This window comes from Pleuronectes platessa, chromosome 1, assembly GCF_947347685.1.
Source record: "Pleuronectes platessa chromosome 1, fPlePla1.1, whole genome shotgun sequence".
In the NCBI taxonomy this organism is placed as follows: domain Eukaryota; kingdom Metazoa; phylum Chordata; class Actinopteri; order Pleuronectiformes; family Pleuronectidae; genus Pleuronectes; species Pleuronectes platessa.
Genome location: NC_070626.1, coordinates 9,957,240 through 9,980,273, shown reverse-complemented (window position 1 = coordinate 9,980,273; position 23,034 = coordinate 9,957,240). Strand labels below are relative to the sequence as shown.

The following is a 23,034-nucleotide window of genomic DNA, read 5'->3' as shown; positions in this document are numbered from 1 at the left end:
TATTGTTCTTAGTGGCAATTATTCAGAATGAAATGTTCAATATCAGAATAGGCTTATTGCAGTGTAATATATTATATAATGTTAATTATATGTCACTACAGTACAACCTACGCATTACTCATATTATTAATATTAATCATGTTGTTTTATTTTAAGGCTGCAGCTGATTAATTCACTACCGGGATGTTTATGAGTAATCCTTTATTCCACACTTTAAAAATAAAAATATGCTGTCAATAAAATAATTAAAACTAGTAACACTGACTATCATAATGAACCCAACATAATAATCAGATATAATCAGCCGATGTGGGCCTATCACTGTGGATATTGGTACCAGTCGTTTTGTATAATCTTCTGTTTTATTTTACACAATAAACATTGCAGAAAATATATGGCCCTAGTTATAATGCTTATAAATACTCAGATAAACAGAAAAATAAACATTTACATAGAAAACATGCAATACTCTTTAACACACAAGTTTTACATTCCACTTTTTCATAGAAAATGTTCCTATAATAAATAAAAACACAAGCAATACACAGTCCCCTGTCAACTTAATGCAAATTCAGAAAACCAGTCTCGATTCACGGTGTGTCATCTCCTCCTCCTCCGCCGAACTGAGGTCATTGTTTCTCAACCTGCAAAAAGGAAAAAGCAACATTACTCATTAACAATGCAGAGTTAGTTTGGAATGACAAAGGAAGTTGGAACCAAAATAACTCTTTGTTCCAGAATAGAATGCAATGATTACAGCAACAGGGGTTTTTTGGGGCACTGGAACTGGCAGCACAGTCCTGCCTTGCCCCAAAAAAGCAGGATGCAGTCTACCACTCGACTTACCACAAAAAACAGAAGCAACTTTTGTATTTGTGAGTGCATGGCTCAGTATACATCACGTACCATATTGATTTCATGTGTGTATTGTGTTCCAGGGCTTGAATCAGACATTCCACTCCTGTTCTTGATATGCAGTTTTCTGTCAGCCTTTAACAGGAAATGAGAGGGTTGAGCAGTGTAAGCACAACTGTACAGTGAGCGCTCAAATGTCAGATCGGACAGCGGGTGAATACAAATGTCTGGTTGACTCTGACTCTTACCAAAGCTCTTCCAGTGACGAGCTGTTCTTGACAATGTTGGCGAGGGCACACGCTCCTGCATTCCCAACACCGTTACCCACCAGGCTAAGATGGCATACAATAAATATTACATTAAAATAGTATATAGCTACAAGACAATAAATTGCAGATAAGCAAAATGTGCAGAGATATAGATCATGCAACTTCCAGAAACATTTTATACAACTGATATGCACGTTATATGTACATTTGTGGTCATTATGCAGTAACAACTGAGGGCAGCATAGCTTAATACCTTTATTACCTCGGCCAAGGAGGTTATGTTTTCTTCTGTGTTTTTGTTTATCTTTAGCAGGATTACACAAAAACTACACAACCAATATCCATGAAACCTTGCAAAGGGGTGGGGCTGGACCCACGGAAGGCTTAAGAATAAAATAACGGGGGTTATCCAGAGCAGGAATTATTTTAAAATTTTCTTTAACATTGCGAGATCGGGCGAATATCTACATTCTCACTAATTTGTCAGAAAATAATTCATAGATTTTAATGAAAATAATTTATTATATTTATTAGTGTGTACTTTTATGCAGATGAATAAAAACTGTAAAACTAGGTCATTCAAATGTGGTTTTATGAGGGGACTTTTGGGACTCTACTGAGCGTTTTTCTATCACTTGTAATACATCTTCACAAACGTCTTAATTCTAATAATATTTAAAGCAATGTGCAAATAATTAATGCAAATATTACCTAAACCAAATCAGAGATTGACTGTGCTCTAGTGCTCTGGCCATGGCTTCTGCTCCTGCATCACCTATCTTATTGCCCCAAAGCCTGGGAATAGAAAGAAAGGTTAGTAAATGGAAATGCCAGGATTTTTTCCAGGATGGATTTCAGGATTTTGTTTACCCTAAATATTTGAGTGAATGATTGACTTTCAGCCCCTCTGCAAGCTGCTTTGCTCCTTCTGCTGTTATATTGTTGTTGCCCAGCCTGAAAGAAAATTAAGAAGTTTGTTTGCTTTTATTTCACACAGACTGAGTTATTATTGTAGATTCACACTAGTGCCACATGTGATGACTGCTGGAAATATTTTATGTGCTGACCTTAGAGCGAAAAAATTCTGCTTGGTCTTCAGAAGAAGAGAAAAGTGCTGAGTGCAGGCATCAGTTAACTTGTTGTTGAAGAGCCTGGATAGAAACAAAATGATTATGCAAGGTAATTGATCAAATGTCATTGGTATTTTCATGGTGGTCTTATAAATCATCTCAGCGGTACATACGCAATTTTCTGGAAGTTTTCACACTGGATACCTTTAGCAATCAGTTTGCAGATGCCCTGATCTGTGATGTTGTTATTTCTGAGGCTGATAAAGGAAAAAATAAAAGACACTCAAGCTTAGTATTTATTTGTCAGCCTCATTGCCCTCACTGAAGTAGGGAGAGCTTGTTCAAGATAATGAAAAGATGGGTTTTTACAGCTAAATAAATAACCATATAATCTCTCATTTCATACTCACTACAGGGAACTACAAATATGCATGCAGGGAAGAAGCTGCTCCACTCCAACATCACCTACAGAGTTGTTGTCCAGCTGGAGGCCGACAGGTCTCCTTAAGTGCTGGAGCACATAGGCCAGTGCAGTGCACTCTACAGGGCCGATGTCACAGTAGGTCAGTTTCAGGTGGTCTACATCCAGCTTACTGATAGCATCTTTGGCAATTCGGTTCTCCTGCATCTCATAGATGCATTTGATAAGCCAGACAAAGCCGGGCATGGCGTGCATGCTCTTTTTCTCGCCTGCTACAGGTTGAGGGATAGACTTAAAGTGTTTCTGCATCCCTTTGGACAGGCATCTCGAAACCTGTTTGATCCTTTTTTCCATCACAGAACTGGGGCAGCAGTAGAGCCACAGGCTCCGATGGTGCGGGGACAGTAATCCAGACACAAAGGTGGCCGTGATTTGAAGATTTGTTGTTTCGGCTGCTGAAGCTTCTGCCCCTTGAGTCTGCTCTTGTTGGGCAGTGGCCGGCAAGCAGGCCCCGAAGCATTGGCCTTTCTGACTTGTCTCTCTCGTGTCCTGCGGCTCGAAGAGCTTGACGATGGTTGCACGGTCAGTGTGACTTAACAAAACAATGTGGAGAGCAGCAAAGAAACACTGCATAGTCACATGAAGGAATTCATAATGTTTACTGTTGGAAGAGGACATATATTTGCTCTGAATGAGAAAGCCCAGACAGATATCCTTTTCAGTTACACCGCATGTCTTCAGATCTGTACATGAGAAGATATAACAGGTGGTTCCTATTGCATCAAACGCAAGCTTACCTAGATGCAAGACTGTTTTTAGGTGCTCCTGAAGCCAACCTGACCCCATGGCATTCTTCAGGGTGCTTCGGCGCTGTAAAAAGTGCTGCAAGATCATCATGTAAACGTCTGTGATTGTTTGTACACTACCCTCTCCACCGCCCAGCAACTCCTTATGGCACTGTGACACTATCCAGCAGAGGACTGGACTATGACACAGTCCAAGTAAAGCTGTGTTTGTCTGCAGGGACTCCAAAACCTTAGCAGCCACAGCTGGGTCACTGTGATGCTTCTTCACAAAACAGTTAATCCCACATGGGGAGAAACCTTTCAGAAAGACCTCTTTGCGAAGGTGTTTTCTCAGCAAAGGCCCCACTGCCTCTGGACGACTAGTTACCACTTTCCACACCCCCTTCATTAGTGACCCTTGCAATAGGTTGAATAATAGTATCTGAACAGGTGCCCGCTGGGTAGGGCAGCAGAGCCTGTGCTCGTCTGAAAAGCTCTGCTTGAGCTCATCCAGGCCATCAAAAGTGAAGAGGGTGAGATGGGGGTGGTCCAGGATGAACTGGAAAATCTCCTCCTGCTCCTTGTCTGGCCAGCAGCAATGCTGAAACAGCAACTCTTGGACAGACAGTTCCCGGTGCTCCGAGTTCAACCTGCGACAGCTGAATGGGAACAGGAGAAGGAACTCCTGGAGGGCTGCCCCACGAGCCCAGAGCAAGTGCAGCCTCTGGAGTAGGGTGCTCTTCCCACTGCCTGCCTCACCAGACACCAGCACCGTATCAGCCTCCTCGTTAACTGTACCCACTGCACCGATGATGTCCTCCAAGTGCAAAGGTCCATGTGCATCAGCACACTCATGAGCTAATTCCAGCTGGCACTCAGTGTAGATGTCCTCCAAGGACATGTTGCTGGTCCCTCCATAAGTACTGAGAAAACAGGACTGGGCAGACACAGAACTGCTCAGCTTCTTCTGGTACTTGAACAACTCTGTAGCAGAAAGTGCGCAATTCAGATGAATTTAAAAAACGTGGCACTGAAAAATTTAACTATATTTGTATAATTGTGGACTGCTGGAAACAGGTCTTTTTGCATTTCTGAATGAGTCATTTCTATTTTTGGAATGCCTCCGCTGCTGTCTAATTACATTGCGTAATTTTCAACAACCCTATGATAATGACCTACCTTTTGGTGGTGTCAGTTTCTCTTGGGTCCGTGATGCTCCAGATCCCTGCTGCTGAATATGATGCAGTACCACCTTTGCCGCTGACTCGCCCTTTGATCTGACATGATCAAGCAAACACCTTGCCTGATCAACATATGAATGACAACAGGCTTATTATTAACAGTAAATAACATTTCAGGAGATGCAATTATTTCTCTTTTATGGCCTTATTATTGGTAAGAAGAGTAAAAAAGAGCCACTTCAGTACCTGCAATGACAAGTTCCTCAAAATTACATATTCTAAACTTTTGTTGTGAAAAAACTTCCCCTCATTTCCATAAAATGGTTTAAATGTAAATGTACAACTTTCTTCCTCATTTTATGGCTAACATGTATGAATAGGCTATTGTGTCTCCATGCCAACAAGATGACAGAATTGGTTTCTCACAAACCCTGGCTGTTTGTATCTTTTTTGTTCAGGCTATTTTATGTTAACTGCATTGTTAAGGTGGAAATACTTACCCATGGTGTTGCCTGATTAAATAAAAAATGTATTTCCCCCAGAGGGTTAACATATATATATAACATTCATAGATTGTTGAATTCACTAAGTGTAAGTCGCTTTGGATAAAAGCAAAGTAATGTAATTAATGTAATATAATGACATGAAGACAGGAAAAATAAGCAGCTAGTCGACTCTGTCTGAAAGTAGAGCAACTCTAACAGAGTCAATAGAGCCAGGCTAGCGGGTTTTTTTACGTTTCTCTTTTTTAAATATATAAAATAAATGTAATTTCATATTCAATACCATTAAGCAATTTAATAATCCTGTAAAAAATCCACAATGTCCCATAATATATGTACGGAATAAGACTTTATTTTGTGTTTAGTATTTCTAATGAAGATAATCAGTTTTATGGCATTTAAACTTAGAATTTGGGCCCAAAAAATGTAACAGTACATCTCTCTGAAATCACTTTTTTTACAGTGATAGTTCACAGCCAAAAGCTGAAAAAGTGTATTTTCTTAAGATGAGCACTGTTCAATTGCACTTCATGTTAGAATAGTCAGCAATAACTTTAGACTGAGCAGTGTAACTATAAATGGAGGCATTTGTCTGTGCTGTGATTTTCTCAACAACCACTCGGTTGATCGACTACTTTGATGGCGTTTTACCTAGGACCTTGGGAAGTGTAGCGTCGACCGTGACCTCTCGACTATTCCTTCCATTATTATGTCCCAAGTTGTCAATAAAAAAAACATTAAATGGAAGCTTTTTATATATTTACTGTACCTGCTGAGAGGGGGTGTGTATAGGAAGCTGTACGTCATCACAGTCTGCTGAGGTGAAGTTTCCGGACACAGTCAGAGCCTCTAAAGCACCATCAATGCAGTCCTGTAGGTTGCTGACGAGGCTCGGTCTATCAATCAATAGGGTTTGGGTCGCTGAGATCTGAGATGCATCTTTCTTTTCGAGATCTACACAGCACCCTGAGGAGTGGAGGTCAGTTCCTTGCCCTTCTGGCACGACCTGTTTAAAAGCTGCGAGGAAGATTTCACAGGTGTCCACACCCTTCGTGTAAACCAGGTCGAGCAAGTGTCGGGCATTGGTATACAGAGCTCTACCCGGTACCTGTACATTCTGGTATTCCTCCCACACGAGCTCCCCCTGGGCCAGCATTAGATCCAGAACTCTTTCCAGAAGTTCAGCTGAGCCACTGCTGCACAGTGCATGCAGTATCTCTGTCCGTTGTTTAAGCACAAGCTCCTGGGCAAACATGCTGCTGCCTCCGGTATTCCCACCTGTCAAATGTCATCTTGTTTCTACCTTTCCTTTCAAGTTTCATCCGGTTGTACCTCTACATAAAACACAGCAGAATCCGAATTCAAGAGCACAACTTGTTGTTGGTTCATCGCACTGACCACGTCTCTATAGTGTGACTTCAGTTGCTAAAGCGTCCAAAACACACAGTACGGTCATTTAGTTTGGGCACAGAAGGCGTATACTTAAGACTTTTCCTCTTCCTCATTCCACAATCGAAAGCAAAACTTGTTCTGCGACAAATGTCCCTTTTGTAAAACGGAAACTAAATTGATCCCAACAAATGAAATAAACTTTCCAGACCAACTGGACTAATGCATGCACATGGACATCACAAAACAGGAATTCAATATCTTCCCTTAACAATAGAAAAAAAGCTAAGTGGATGTAGATTATTCATATTCAAAGGTAATTGGAGTTTGCAACAGTGCTCACTGCGTTGGCATGTGTTGACATTCCACATCCTCTTGGCTGAGGTCCTGCATTTTGGTATAAAGTGAAGTGGGATGGAACTATTTAAAAAGCAGAAGCTCTTTTTTTTTTTTTTTTTATGTGGATCAGAAACACCTCCACAAATACAATGTAGGGACATGTTTTCATGTTAGTAGCGCTGTGCTGGTTGCAATTTGCTCATGCAACCACTTGATGGAACTATAACACAATATATTTTTGTACAATTACATAAACAGTGAGTGGTTTCACAGGGATGAAAAAATCAGAAAATATAATAATCTTCTTATTATAGTAATTCTACTGTTACAATTAATGAAATAGCTGTAACTGAGAACCAAAACAGCCTAGACAATATGCTGTGTAACTGATGTAAACTTCAAATTGTGGATATTTCCACCCACCAATTCTGAGCGGTTAATAATTGTAAGAAATATTTATATAATGGGAAGAATTACATATTAACACTAATATCACACAGGGAAATTATTATTAAAAGATTGATACCACTAATGGAAGCAAGAGGGAGACGATGGGATTGATGACTGAAACTATTGAGGAAGCTGACTGTGAAAGCATGAGGTGGTCGAATAAGAAATATGGACACATATTTTCGTCTATGTGAGGGGAGCTGACACATAACCCTTGTGTTCAGAGTTGTTATTATTTAAATTTGTTTGGATACAGAACTTTATTTCAAATTCTTTGGATATATAAAATTATATAAATGTTGTTACCCCTTGTTAAGGGGGTTAGAAAATATTTGATGTGAAAGGGGGTACAATAAATAACTACCCATCAATTATCTATACCAATTATCCTTTGAGGGTGTGTGAGCACTAGAGCCAATCCCTGTGGAAATTGAGCGAGAGGCGGGGCACACTCTGAATAGGTCGCCAGAGCGAGATAGAGTTTCAGATAGAGACAAAAACCTTATTCCCACCTACGAATCTCAAATAAACCTTATCTCCAAACTGCATGTTTTTCGACTGATTTTTGAGTAGCCAGAGAATACCCATGCAAACAAAGGGAAAATATGCAAAGTCCAGGAATTGAACCAGCAAACCTTGTGCTGTGAGGGAACATGGGAACTATGAGGAATAATTATATAAAGATTACATTTCAAAATAAAATTGAAACATAAACCTCAAGCCAGTTTCATATTGTCATCGCTTCTTACTCCTCGTACATTTTACATAAAATACACACAAGGCAGCTTTTTGCAGGTGATTTATTCATCCTGTTTATAAAGCTCCCACCTGATTGTCATGATTCATGTTATTGTCTTTCTGTGTGTGATTTTCTGTCTCAGCTGTTTAATGGCATCCTGCCATACTCCACCTGACCACAAGATGTCACTGGACTTTCTTTCGTAGTCCAGATCCATCTGATTACTTATTTCCTATTTTCTAATCACTGGAACTTTGCAGCATACCTATACACCTGTTCTTCATTTCCAGCATCTCTTCCCCAGTATTGTTTAAACCCCTGTTTCTCCAGGCAGTTGCCGGATCATTCGCTAATGTCTCTGTGTGTTTCTTTTTGTCCTTCTCAAGCTGCAAATTCCTCCTCCTTCTTGTAAGTAGTTGTCTAAGCCTGCCTGTCTGTCTGCACATCTGTCTGTCTGTGAGCCTGATCTTCATCACTTAATAATCACTTAAAATGCTTGGGTCCTCACTGCCTGTGCTCCCGCCACCAGCAATGAGCGTTTCTTCACTGTGCCCTGTGGGGCAAAATCTTCAAAGACACAAAGACACGAGTAATCAAAGACAGACTAGAATAAAACTTTCTTGAGCATGTTTCTTTGTTCCCTCCCTCTTTTTCAAAACAGGCATGTCTACCAAGGGGAGTGTATTGCAGAGACTACTCTCTGTCAGGCACCCAGCATCAAACTCAAACGTGGAGATCTGTCATCCAAACCACAGCAGGGGGTCCAGACAAGTTTGGATGGATAAGAAAGAAGATGGTAGAAATTGTCAATAAAATAATACAGATATAATCCAAAAATACATCTCTGAGTGTTCCTGTTCTTCTTTGAGTTCTTAACACTTCTCTGTGTCAAAGCGAGGAAAATAAGAAATAATAATCTCTGACTTTATGCATTTTGACTATACAACCTCCTTCATTATGACTGAAGAGATATTTGGACCTGTCTAGTTGTAGTGAAGATTGTGAAAGGAGAACGTTTTCATGTTTTTACTGCAGCTACGCCCACACCGGTTGATTGAAACCTGATCTGGAGGATCTGCTCCTCAGTTTGCTGTTTATTGGGAAAGAGAGTTCTGTCTATCTCCACATGGAGTCAGTTCAGCTCTGTGTGCTCCACTAACACTGCTGCCCAGAACTACATAATTCTGCCCACCAGTTCAGTTTAATGTGTATGTCACTGAGCAGCAGTGCAGAGGTAGAACACTTTCTCTCCAGTTATTTCTTCACTGAACATTCTTTCTGTGCGGATATGAAAAGCACATGTGATGAGCTCAGTGTTAGACCAGGTGGACTGATGTACTGCATGTGCACTGATCGGTTCGACTCAGAACTCCCAGAAGCAAATGAGCAGGTCCATGTATTCTAAATTAATTCCACAGGTAAGTTGTTGTACATGTAGCTAACTATCTTTCTTTTCAGAAATAATTTTCAGTATGTAGTTGTACTAAATATTTCCTCCGCCAAGGAGGTTCTGTTTTCACCCCCGTCCGTTCGTCTGTTGGTTTGTTCATACACAAAAACCAACTGAGCAGATTTTGCCATGAAAACAAAGCTAGTTATTCAGGTCTAAATACAATTTGTATCAAATAACTGATCATTCAATCTTAAAGGATAGGTGCGAATCTACTGGAATACAATATATCCAGGTGTGTGTTATGATTAGGGATGCACCGATATGGAAATTCTTGGCCGATACCGATATTTAAAATAACAATCTGGCCGATAGCCGATACCGATATTTGTTTATTTTCTTTTTGTTCTTATTCATTCACCTTTTTGTGCCAGAAAAATAATTAAATAATTATTTAAAAAGCACTATTTAAAAAAATGTCAGCCCTTCATCACTCTTATCTTTTAATGAGCTCAAATTGAATCAGATTTATGAAACAATCTTTGATTTAACTAAACTTTATTTAACAGAGACATATTATGCCCATTTTACCGCAAGTTGAAATGTTTCCTTGGGATCTTAATGAAATTACTGTAACATATTTTGGTCAAAATACCACAAGGATAATTTAAAACAGCACCTTGTTACCCTGTCTAAAACACCCCTGTTAAAGTATCATATTAGAGAACGCTCTTCTCATTGATTTACGGTAGCAGTATTGCCCGTTTATTAGATGTGTTACGGCTTCTGTGTGTATGACGTGTGTTGTCAATTCCCTTGTTACCTGTGCAGGAGACAGATGAATAGAGCCGGTGCACATGAGAATAAAGTACTTAAACAGACGCTACGCTCATACTTTTTACACCAAGTTACACTGCGTGAGTCAAGATAACTTAACAAGCCCTCCTCAGTTTTACCTGTTTTGAGTGTCGGGCAGAAATCACATCGCGTCAACACCCACCGTGGCCCTTCGCGATGCTTGTTTTAATTAAACAGTCGGATTCCCCTGGTCCGCACCAGTTCTCAGTCAGCTGATAGGCCCCCCCCGCGCGAACAGAGGGTTCCCCCAGCGGCCGCCGTATCTGAGGTGATCCGCGAGAAGGGCCCGACACGCGTCCAGAGTCGCCGTCAGTAAACGAGGCGAATATCGGCCGCTACCGATGTTCGGCCGATAAATCGGTGCATCCCTAGTTTTGAGCAGTGCATTTCATTTGTATTATTGTAGTCTCCTTGAACTTATTTTTTATATGGGTTTCATCCCTTTTAATCTCTAACTCTTTTATGTTTATTTCTTCACATTGGCTCGTTTCTCTTGCTTGAAATTATGTTTTTTTTATTTTGTTGTTAGTGTTAATTTTGTTCTATTATTTCACACAATTCCATTAATTTTATTTGTATTATTTTAACCTAAACTTAAATTATTACATTTGTATACAGATTTATCCCTCTCATTTCTTTTACCTCTTTTTGTTGCTTGAAAACAGTTTTAAACTGTGCTCTTTGATATTAAATTGATTCATCAATGTTGTCTCTGTTGTGTTTGCTGTCCCTGTGAAGTATCGACCTGTGTGGATGAACTTTAGAAATCAAGCTGCCTCTCCTGTGGACCGGCCTGCAGGCAGCGGGTCTCACTCACGGTCTCACCTGGTACCTCCCGGTCATGAGCTGGAAGCCCAGCGTCGTCACGTGTGGAAACGGTTTCGAGTTTCGTCATTTCTGGTTTTATTTGTACGTGTGTGTGGGGGGGGGGGGGTTCCTTGTTAGGAACAGTGTAAACCTCATGGGGATAAAAGAATGGTCCTATTGAGGCTAAACTTGGTTAACGTTTGGCATGAACTGGTTATGGTTTACGTCGAGGTCACATGAATCCCACTTGTATCAGTTTTTCTGAACTTAGCCCGAGTTTGCAGGATTACTCAAAAACTACTGGACGGATTTCCATGAAACTTGGTGGAAGGATGTGGGTCAAGAAAGAAGCATGCACTTTGGTGCAGGTCTGGATCTGGGGATGGATCCAGGAACTCTTTCTCTTGCTCTTTAACATGGTGAGAAAGGATATGCTTTACTGATTGCTCAGAGAATAATTCGTGGACCTTGAGGAAGAAAATCTGAGAAGATTAAGGGACTGATGTTTATGAGATTGCTGCAGATCCTCTACTGAGTGACACTCTTGCTTCAGATATAAGGCCGTGCATCATAACATCACAACATGCAGCGTTCACATGTAATAATAACTCTTATTATTGAAGTATTCTCATGTACATGTTTATTTTTCATTATTGAGATAGATGTCAACTCAAGAGCATCTGGAATCAAGGATCAAAATGGGACAAGAAGTCATTGTTATGTACTTTCCCTCGAAATATATAGAGTATAAATACATATAATACAGGTGGGAGGAGGGAGCGGGGCTATCTTTGATTTAACAATCTTTGATTTAACTAAACTTTATTTAACAGAGACATATTATGCCCATTTTACCGCAAGTTGAAATGGTTCCTTGGGATCTTAATGAAATGTCTGTAACATATTTTGGTCAAAATACCACAAGGGTAATTTAAAACAGTACCTTTTTACCCTGTCTAAAACAGCCCTGTTAAAGTATCATTATAGAGAACGCTCTTCTCATTGATTTACGGTAGCAGTATTGCCCGTTTATTAGATGTGTTACGGCTTCTGTGTGTATGACGTATGTTGTCAATTTCCTTGTTACCTGTGCATGAGACGGATGAATAGAGCCGGTGCACATGAGAATAAAGTACTTAAACAGACGCTACGCTCATACTTTTTACACCAAGTTACACTGCGTGAGTCAAGATAAGAAAGTGGCCGCCGCTGACCGCGTACCCGGCCCCCTCTTCCGCGCCGGCGATGGACACCGCCCCGCGGTACAAGAGAAAGAAAGCCCCCCCAGCAGTGATGCCGTGAGGTGCCACCGGATGAGGACCTCCCGGTGCCGCACACTGAGCCTCCGGCGGCGCGGAGAGGTGCCCAGCGGTTTTACCACAAATATGAACATCCGCCAATGATATCGGTGAAAGTCAAGTTTATTACCGATAAGCCGATATCAGTAAACGAGGCGAATATCGGCCGCTACCGATGTTCGGCCGATAAATCGGTGCATCCCTAGTTATGATATATAGCTCGTATATGAAAAAAATATATAAATTACCCTACAGTGTAAGAGACACAACAATCTTCAACCTGTGCAAAAAATGTGCAAGGTAAAAAATCTTAGAAATAATTTAGGTTGCCACCTGAGCTTCTGTGGAGAGTTAGTGTAGAGGGCATAGCATACTAAAAAACTAACTCTGGAACAAACACATTTGATTTGTCAAAGGAGGACTGCTGACACCTCATGTTAACTGCAGTTCACCATTTGCTTGTAAAGCTGTCCGACATTCTGGCCCCTGCACTGATAATAACCAGCACTGAGTGACCATTGCCATCTTTACCAATGCTGATAGAAGTGAGGTTATGAAATGCAAAGAACAATTATTCCGTGACCATGTCTCAAAACAGTGTGATGGAAATCAGTGTAGGAGACCTGATCCGCTCCCCCACTAGACAATACTAGGTGCTGAAGTACCTGAGCTCTGGCTCACATGGAAAAGTTGTCCAATGCACGAATGTTAGCACCAATGAAACGGTGGCACTAAAAATGTTCAGTATCCCGGCGCACATTAAGTTTGCGGAGAACGAGGAGGCCACCCTAAAAACCATGAAGGAGCTTCGCTCAGACAAGTTCAACATCGCCACACTGTACGAATCCTTCACCCGCCTGTAACGTGGTCTCATGAAATAGTAAGATATCGTACTAAAAGTTATGTCAAAATTTTCGTAAAGAATCCTACGAACATTTTGCGCAACATTTTCTTAGAGAATCCTACGAAATGCTCCAAACGACAAGTGCGCAGATATGTGACGTAATGCAGGACTTGTTTTACAGGTAAGTAACTGACAGCACATCTATATACCTGGGACAGCTGTGTTTGCTCTAATAAATTAAATTAAATTGATTCTCTTCTTCTTCTAAGATCTCCTGATATTCTGAGGGAAGCTCCTTTCGACGAGGCCATCGACGTCTTGTCTCTAGGCTGCCGAGCTGTTTCTGGGCATTCCACTGTTCTCAGCCTGGAATGAGGCTGAGTTGGTCAGTATCACACGTGCTGCACTGAAAACACTACAAGCACGCTGTGACTCTTTTTGTTCTTTTAAATCCACACACTTGTTTAAATAGTGAGAGTTTCCAGTAGAAGTTCAATGATTTCTACTATTTTATTAATGAGACAAACTAGAGACACTTCCTCCATACGTCTCAGTAATAGAAGTGCACCTGATGCACCTGATCAACAATGAGGAGTTTGCAATCTTGACTAGAACTAATAGTAGAGGAAATAAGGGGAACAATCGTTCTTTTTGTGATACAAGCATGAAATTTGGCATAAACATTCTTCTGGGTCATCTCTTTAACTTTAGAATGGGGGCCATCCAAAAATCCAATATGGCGGTCATTTTTGAAGATTGCCGCCAAATTATCAAGTCATAACTATATTTCTTGCATATTTGGGTAAATATTTCACCAATTGTGATAGATAGATAACATTTTTTTTGTTATTTTGTCATTTTTATGTAGTATTTTATTAATTTTTTCTTTTATTTGTCATTTATGTTGTTTTTTTATCGATTTTTACAAGCGATTATTTGGCTAGAATAAGTCTGAAAATGCAATTGTTTCAGTATCATGTCAAAATAACTTCATTGGGCCTCAAACGTCTCAGTGACATTCACAGCTGCACAATGCTGTACAACACAGTGTCAGATGAAAACATTTGCACCTGCCATTAGTACAGCTGTTTTTGCATGAGCATTTTGCCAATTCCCGGCAACTTGCAGCAATTGGTGGAAGTGTTGTCCAGTTCACCAACCACTTTTGTCCTTGCAGTTTCCATCCCCAATCTGCAGGACTTGGTAAATCTGGTTGAGTGACAGTTGCTTGGCCCCAGACAGCTCCTGCTTGGTAGGCTGCACGTTTAATGTGTTCCTTGAGGGCTGCACTTGTTGGTGGTATGGCATCATATGGCCTTTGCTTCCGAGCGAGCAATTGCAGTCGAGCATCATTCACAGATGTGGCTGCACTTGATTGTTCATACCTTATGACCACAAATCTCTCCAGCATTTGGAGGTCATCATGATCAACGGTTGTGGGCCAGTGACTGAGCTTGGTAAATGTCCCTGACACTTCATCACACACATTCCATGTTCGCCATATAGATTTCTTAGCCTTGCCACGGAATGCAGACACAACGTCACACCCACTAAATGCATGGAAAAATGGTAGGCCACTGGATCTTTCTGGCCCAATTCTTGAAACGATGTCATGGATTGGAATCCATCGTGAATGCGCTCCCTGACCAAAAGCAATCCACAGCTTCTCCAGACCTATTGCCTGTAAGGATTGGAAGCAGGATATTGCTATAATAACAACATCAGTGTCGTTTGCTTTGATTGTCACTGTGCTACTTCCATTTGCTGTTGCATGTCGCATATGGACGAATATTCTCGTATCTGCCTCTTCTTGGGAGCATGGGGCCAGGTCTGAAGATTCTCGGATTTCACTCTTGTTGCTGACTATCTCTTCTCCGTTTGTCACCACAATAGGGCTTTCTGCTACTACTTGACATATTTTGCTTGCCAGAAAGCTAAACAGTTCAGTTTTGTTTTCATCATCTCGTAGGAAGTTTTTCCAGTTTGATGGAGCCTTACTAGATTCTGTTACCCTTCTTCTAATGGCCTTCCAACGTTGTGCTCTGGTTTCTGACTTCAGGCTGGACTTCTTGTAAACATTGAAGACTATGTCAACTCGCTTGTACTTCGAACAATATGCCTGCACCTTAGGAAGGATGTCTTCTGCAGCATAGTGCCTAAACGTTTTTGATCCACATGGAGGGTTTGCATTGATGAAGGCTGACCCATCAATAATGATAGAGTCAGCCTTTGGCTCTACATCAGGCTTGGCGATTCCAGATTCCAGTATGTGCAGAAGTTCTGACTTCTGGGATGAGTGAAGCATTCCATTATCACTCAGGGAAGCAGGAGCTGACTGGTTTTCATGCATGAAGAATTCTTCCAAGTCACACTGCCTTGTCTGGCAAGAGATGAAGAGTCGTGAAAACAACTGACAATCTGATTTCAGGGCATTCTCCTTGGAAACAATGGTAGGAGCTTAAGGCTTGAAGAAAGCAACTGGATTCCTCTTGATTGCTTTGTAAAATGCTGATTCACTGTGATTTTTCAGTCCTTCCATAAAGGTCTTGAACTGTTCCTTTCCATTTGTGTGGTGAACAATGACCATTGTTGCATTGGCTGGGTCAGCAATATCCTTTGTGTCCAAGACCATTAGATCAGATGAATCCTCTAGGAAAGGATTGCCACATGCCTGAAGAACTCTGTGAAGAGCATCCAGTTTCCCAAAGAAAGACTTTTGAGCACTCAGACCTTGCTCGTGATGCTTGGTGGCTGCTGTTGCATCCTTTCTAATGGATGCAGCCTCATATTCAGCAACGATGTAGCTTATTTCTGGTCCAGCAACCATCCATCGTCTGAGAGCAGCAGGATTCTCTGTCAGTCCAATAGCTCCACCATCACCCTTGATAACTGCATTGTTTTGCTCATGGGCCTGATCTATGGCTATTGCTGAAAATTCTCTCTCAGATTTATGCACCACAAAATTTCCCCTGTAAAACTGTTGAGCAACTTGAGGATGTTTCTCATCGATTGTCATCATGTCTTGAAGATGGATTGAGAGCCAACGTGCATAATTTACATTATTTTTTGCGAAGAAATAAGGGATCAGTTCACAGAGTGCTACACGATACAGACTAAAGTTTGCTTCCCTGAAAGATCGGACCAGTGTGAATGTTGCTAACTCCATGTTCAAAACAAGGTCCCAAAAATGGAATTGTGGACTGTTTGGTCTTGCTTCCTTATACCAATCTTCAAAGCTCATAGGTTGAGATGTAGCAGAGCAATACTCTTGATATGCTGTCTTCTTCAGCCTGTACAAACTGCAAGCAGTGATCAGGTGTACTTGCCGGGATTTTGTAATGTGTGAGGCGGTCAGAAATGATTCTGCTGAACCAGATGATGCCACAGCTGCTTCATCAAGACAGCTTGTCCAGCCACTGTCCTTCAGTAGCGTCCCCATTGATTTTAGATCATCACCACAAACTTGTCTTCTCCATATTCTTCTGGCCACTATTAATGTTGGAGCAACAAGTAAGTATATGCTTTTATACTACTGGATCAACGGGAGATATTATTAGCGCTTACGCCACGCTTCGGCGTCGCTTCCGCGTCCGGTGTGAACCCGGCGTTAGCCTATGACATGTTTTAGAAATGTTTCAGATGGTTATAACTGGTAACTCCTGTTTGAAAATGTTCTAAAACATACTATGGGAGTCCGATATTATTGACATCTACAAAGTATAGGCAAAGATTATGCTGAAATGCAAAATCAGTCTAACCATGGTGGCCATCTTGAAATAAATGGCGGCCATTTTAGATTTTCGAGTGGCCCCCATTCCTAAATCGAAGAGTGACCTTCAAAGATGATTTGTACCAAATTTCACGCTTGTATCACCATTTGAACGATTTCCCCAAAATATTGCTGTTATTTCCTCCACTATAACTCTCACAACGTTGTGTTTTCTTCTCAGGCTCAGCAAATTCTGTTTACAACTGGGAGGCCGCTACATGATGGACACTTCCTTCCAAACTGGTTCTGGCCAAAGTTCTGGATTGCAAGAAGATTCATGGCAAGAAATTAGTTCACCATCACTGGGCTGTGTTTATAGCTGCCTAATAAGGTGTCTTTCCTTCGGTCTGTGTTTCGTTCCCTTGTGCCATCCACTGCCTTTGGAGCAAACTATTCTTTTCAGTCGACTGTTTCAATTGTCGTTGGATCAACAGCCTGGATGAATTCATAGCAGCACAACATATCTTTAACAAACAGTGTTTTTCCTCTCATCTTGTTACAGATGACTCTTCCTGAACTACGGGACCTGGAGTGCTTTGTCGACCTCCTGACAGATATGCTGCAGATGAACCCGTCTCAAAGAATTAACCCCAGACAAATTCTCGAGAGTCAGTTCATCACGATGAGCCACTTTGAGTGTCAATTCAAAAACAGCTCCTAGTAAGTGTGTGCTGAGAGGCTCTGTGCACGTCTGTGCTGATAGATATGGGCCAAACATATATGAGATATAAGGAGATTAAGGTGTTTGGCTAAGACGTTTCATTTTGTCTTCCAGTGTGAAAAGGTGTCAGGATCTGATGGTGGAGGACACAGAGACCAGGTGACTCAGACAACGTCCCCGGCCGAGGAGGGTGGCCCTGCTGGGATGAGAGAGGAGAAGCCTTCCTTCTTGCAGACTTCCACCGTCAACAACAGGTGGGTGTTTGAAATATCTCCCTGTCTACATCATTTTATATTGTAGAAGAATAGTTCAACAGTTTGCTAAATATTATTGTGTTTTGCTCAGAGTTCAATGGGAAGAATGTCAAACCACTTCTTTCAGATCAGGAGTTAAACTCTTTTCTTATCCACATCACAGACCAGACTACTCTCAAACCAGTGAACAACTGGCAGCCACTGGAAAAGATACGAGTGGGCAAATGGGCCCAGTAAACCCCCAGAGGAAGAAAAAGAGGGATGATCCCATATCTGATGGCAACCCGTAAAAAAAGAAGAGAAACATGAGCTTCAAAGACGAGCTGACTCTAACCAGGTTCATATCCCGAAGAAGGAAGAGGAACACAGAGGAGGCGCCAGTGTTAGAAGAAATCTGCCCAGTGAAGAAAAAGAGGGAATACAGGATAAAGAAAACGGCTGCTGAAAGAAGTCCTCTGACAAACAGAGTCTGAAATGAGGAGATCGCACTGTCAAGAACTCAATTTGTGTTTTACCTGCTCTATTTAATTGATATTCTGAAATGAGACCTGATTAACTTTTTCCAAACAGTTGAAATGAGAACCAGCTGCCAAAACAGCCACAACATTTTTGTACAATGGCATCCGGGAGGCTCAGCTGGGAAACACATGTAATTAAAGTTATGTGCTGCAGCACAGGACCAACATGAAGTGGGTTCACACTATAGGCCGAATTATACCACTGCGACTGCAACTGCGGCTGGCCACCCAGTTGCATCGATGGACTCGTTTTGGTTTATAGTTCCGCAAGGGTTGCGCGTGTTACAAAGCAATTCTCCAACAGAACACTAGGCGGAGTAACGTGTTTTGTCGAAGACGACCTTAGAGATGCCTTCTTTCTTCTTCGTCGAATGTTTATTTACATCGCCACTGCGGCTCCTCATAGCCTTTTTCTGGCGGATAAATCCGCCAGTCAGTGACGGGTTATACAAGTGGTCATCCTTTCGGATCTCTTCTGCCAAACGCTCTTCTATTTGGTCCATATTCGTTCTTCTAAATCTTCCAAACACGCTGGCTGCTATAGTTACTGTAGCTTTAGATACACAATGGTCAAATGTTTTTCTTACTTCATTTTAAATTGCTAAACAAAAACTAACATTAATTAAAATCATTGGACGGAGCTGAGCATGCTGAAGATGATGACAATAAAAAAATAAATCGTAACACGTTGAGGTCAAAGGTGAAGGTGTAAGCCCAACATCTGAACATCTCCTGAATTCATTCATCAAACATCAATATAAAAAAGTGTTTAGCACTGCAAAGCAGCACTGGGCGGGCCTGAGCACATGCATTTTGAAGCGTTGCATGCGTTTTGGCTGAAAAAAATAACTACGATCATCGTGTTTTAATGGCGTGTAATCAAACTTTGACGCCACGGTCACACCGTGTGGCGAAAAAAATTGATCTTTTAATAAGTCTTTATCTCCGTCTTGTTGTGATGCACTCATCTCAATTTGAAGTTGATCTGATGTAAGTCCTGGTACAAGTACCTCACAGTAAAAATGTGGAATATGGCCAAAATGGCCACTAAATGCAAAATAGCAGGCTTCCTGTAGCGTTTTTCAAATTGCTCCTGAGACTTTTTTGTTTGTCTGGTCATGATACACCTATGTATCGATTTTTGTGAAGATCGGTCAATGTGAACACGTTCCGGGGGTCTCGGGGGCACCGTTGAGCCATTTTGCGATGCCCATTTAAAATTTCTCCAGAATACGTCAATTTTCACCACTTTCTAACTTGAATCTAAGAATTTGAGCATGTTAAAGCCCTCAAAAAGCCAGTTAATTTGTCTGAATAATAATAATAATCCTTACAATTTCAATAGGGCCTCACCCTGTCAGTGCTCGGGCCCTAATAATAATCCTTACAATTTCAATAGGGCCTCACGTCTGTCAGTGCCTGTCAGTGCTCGGGCCCTAATTAAAGTCACTTTATCATTGGTGCCATGCAAAAAAGCTGTAAATTGTTCATCTATCACAGGTAATCTCACGTTCCCCTGAGACAGGGGGAAAGATGAATAAAGTTAGATAATTTGATTAATGGAGGCATTAACTTATGAAGATCAGTGTGTACAGAAATTCACACATTGGAAAGATTTCTGAAGAGGCCTCTCCCAGCCACAAAGAGAGGCATTCAACAGAGGGACTGGAAGGCATCTCTTTTACAGGTAACTGTCTGAGGGGAGCACATACGTGTGACCATATGTACGTGGGTGTGTGTGTCAATCAGGATTTAATTGACAGGAAGATTAAAGCTCGCACATCTGAGAGCCCTCCTTTCTTCAAGAGAGCCAAAGTTGATGGAGTCTGGTCTCCGGTGTCTGCCCGAGGTTCAGGGTGCTGCGCTCAAGGTTAGCATGGGCACCCCGCTGAGCGTGCGCTGTCTGAGATGGGTCCTACTTGTTGGACATTCATTATCAAACTCTGTTTGCTCCTTTCATCTGCAGCTCTCTGCAGCACTCAACGTAAACTACAGAGGCACCTTGCAGCTTGACATCTCTCCATTCACTCTGTACCTTAAACAGCATGCTGCCACATCAAAGAGCTGCGGCTGCTTTTGATGTTGCAAAAAGAAAGAGCTCCAATGATCTACTAAAAACCAATGCAACTTTCTGGAGCCTTGTTTTATTCATTCACTATCTGCAGAAGTCGGGAGTCAGTCTCTAGAAGTTCAGAGAGGGGATTTGAAATTTGGAAAAGTTGAACTGTGCCCTTTGAAAAATGAATTGAATGGATGAGTGTTGAAAAGAGAGCAGTGTACACCACCACAGCATACTGCTGCAGCAGAGGAAGGGGGGTGTCTTGATTGTTATTGAGTTTCAGGATTAAAGGTTAAGTAAAATGATAAAGCAAAGTCAAATATATCTGTTTTCAAATCAACTATTTATAAGAAATTGGAACAGCATTCATCTTTTATATTAAATCATGCATTAATGGATGAAAATGAAAAACAAGACTGTGACATTTAAATCTTTTGATGGAAATTCAGCCTTTCAGGCAACATTTTGTGTTTCTTTTGCCACAGCTGCAGTTTAATAGGGTCACAAATCAATGTTCCATGTTTCATATTAAGCATTAAGCTCTTCTTAGTGAAACTGTATTTACATTGACATCACATTAAGACTTTGTGATTAACAACATCCTCCATGTGTAGGTTTTAACACAGAATTCCAGCATTAACACTCCAAAGTTAAATGTTTATACTGCAACACACAATGTAACACAACATCTCTTACAATGAGAATGCTTGTCTGGGACTTTGAAAGTCTGATGAATGTCACCGTACACTGCCACTTGGGTACTTCTAGGATAAGACTCGTACATATCTTTATTTTCTCATTGTTAACTAATCCATCTGTTAGAACTGTCCAGTTTCAAATTATTTAAAAGTGAAAATATAGTGTCCATGCATTACATTGCTTTTGGACAGGAATGGAGCCCTATGGCACAAAGGAATAAGGCATATCAGGCTTTGGAAAGACACAAGTACCTATTAGTAGGATAAATATTATAATTCTTTTAGATTTCTTGAAAATTTGAAAAATTCTAATACAGAATCGCAGCAGAATGATGCATTGATTGAAAAGAAGGAAGTGTGACCAAGATGCAGATTTATCTATCTAGAGGAAATCATGGTTTAATAATGTTTTGCTTCTACCCCTAGATGAATGTTCCATTCTAGATAAGAAGTGAGACGTGTTTAACTTGACTTTAGCATTTATGAAAAAATTATTAACTCAAAATATTTTACTAAAGAAAACGCAGCAAGATGAAAAATCTCTCCTTCACAAAAAACTCATTTTTAAATCGCTTGGTTGTTTAAATCTGACACATTATAAAACAAATGCAAAATCTCAAAATAGTGGCTGCTCATCTTGAGTCACTTTAAATTAGTGGTTGATGTAGGATTTTTCTAAATCGGGGGCCATAAAGGGGCCACAATCTCCACAGAGGGGCCAATTATATGTCCAACATCCATTTCATGATTTAGTAATGTGCATAATTGAAGCCATTCCTTGTTTATTGTTAATTCTATAACTTTGAGCAAAGCCGCACATCATTGTATATATTTAGCAAATTGTCGAAAACAAATTGTCCTAGTATGTGACTAGTTTTTTAAGACTACTGACAAGACAGGGACACTTCAAGGGCCAAACAGATTTCAGCTGTGGCTGGATCTGTCCTTGTATTAAATCAATACGTTTTTGTTGATATGTGGAGGACATTGTGCATTGTGCATGAGTTGCTAAATACTGGACCAGCAAATAACCTCCCCCCTGCAGGCCCCTGGCCCCCGGCCTCAGGCAGCAAAACATCCCAGATGAACAAAGCCGTCCCTCTCTCTCTAGTGCCAGCGTGGTGATTACAGGGTGAATTTAATCCTGCTAATTATAATTTCAGATACAGATACAACAAGGGAAATGTTGACAGTGAAAAGTGACATTTAAAGCAAATGGCCACTGGGTCAGGCAAACTGAACTTATAGCACTTCGTCAGCTTGTTTCCTAATTGAGTGAACTTGACAATAATTGAAGTGTTTTATTTTTGCCCTTCTTCGCACACATAAAAGACTGCCATGCCAATTAGGTTTAATTCTCCCCTTTCCCTCTCGCTTTTCATGCTCTTGAGGAGGCAGGGACCGGCATATTCCGATCATTTGCATTATCCAAAGCGAAATCTGCTTTGAAGTGGTGAGATTCTGTAAGAAAAAGGATCCACTTATCCCACATGAAAAAATGTTCAAAGCTCATAAATTCACTGGAACAGATGTACATTATCATTGGATTTGCCTTTTTTTCTCTCTTTGCTCCCATATTGGTAATAGACTACCTCGTGTCCTTCTCATCCCTTAGCATTTAGCATCCTGCCTTTACAGAAGCTTGCACCCTGCTGTGCCAGCCCACACTTCAAAGCCCACTGCCTATCTGCTGGAAACAAAGCACACAGAACACATTATGGCAGCCTCTCATTTCCCCACATTTAAGTCAATATCATTGCTTCTTTTCCGCCTGTGGTTACACACAGATAGGGTTTATTTCTACCCCAAAAGGCCACTTGCTGTAACCCGACAGCAAAAATACAACACCATTCACACGTACAGGGAAGTTTATCCCA

The 23,034-nt window shown here is 41.0% G+C and overlaps 1 protein-coding gene across 3 annotated transcripts; it reads right to left on the bottom strand.

Annotated features, from left to right (window-relative positions):
• Positions 1-184: 184 nt before the first annotated feature.
• nod2 (nucleotide-binding oligomerization domain containing 2) lies at positions 185-6,885 on the bottom strand. Of its 3 annotated transcripts, none has more exons than XM_053424512.1 (10): positions 5,854-6,885; positions 4,580-4,703; positions 2,605-4,384; positions 2,368-2,451; positions 2,192-2,275; positions 1,995-2,078; positions 1,836-1,919; positions 1,104-1,187; positions 907-990; positions 185-644 (listed from the first exon to the last, which is right to left on the bottom strand). In XM_053424512.1, the coding sequence occupies exons 1-10, from the start codon at positions 6,337-6,339 to the stop codon at positions 572-574; spliced, it is 2,967 nt and encodes a 988-aa protein (XP_053280487.1). In that variant the 5' UTR covers positions 6,340-6,885; the 3' UTR covers positions 185-571. The 3 variants fall into 3 exon arrangements, 2 of the variants coding, with proteins under 2 accessions (XP_053280487.1, XP_053280495.1); XM_053424520.1 differs by having other exon boundaries at positions 4,580-4,677; positions 5,854-6,035; XR_008338813.1 differs by lacking the exons at positions 185-644; positions 907-990; positions 1,104-1,187; positions 1,836-1,919 and having other exon boundaries at positions 2,399-2,451.
• Between the last annotated feature and the right edge of the window lie 16,149 nt (positions 6,886-23,034).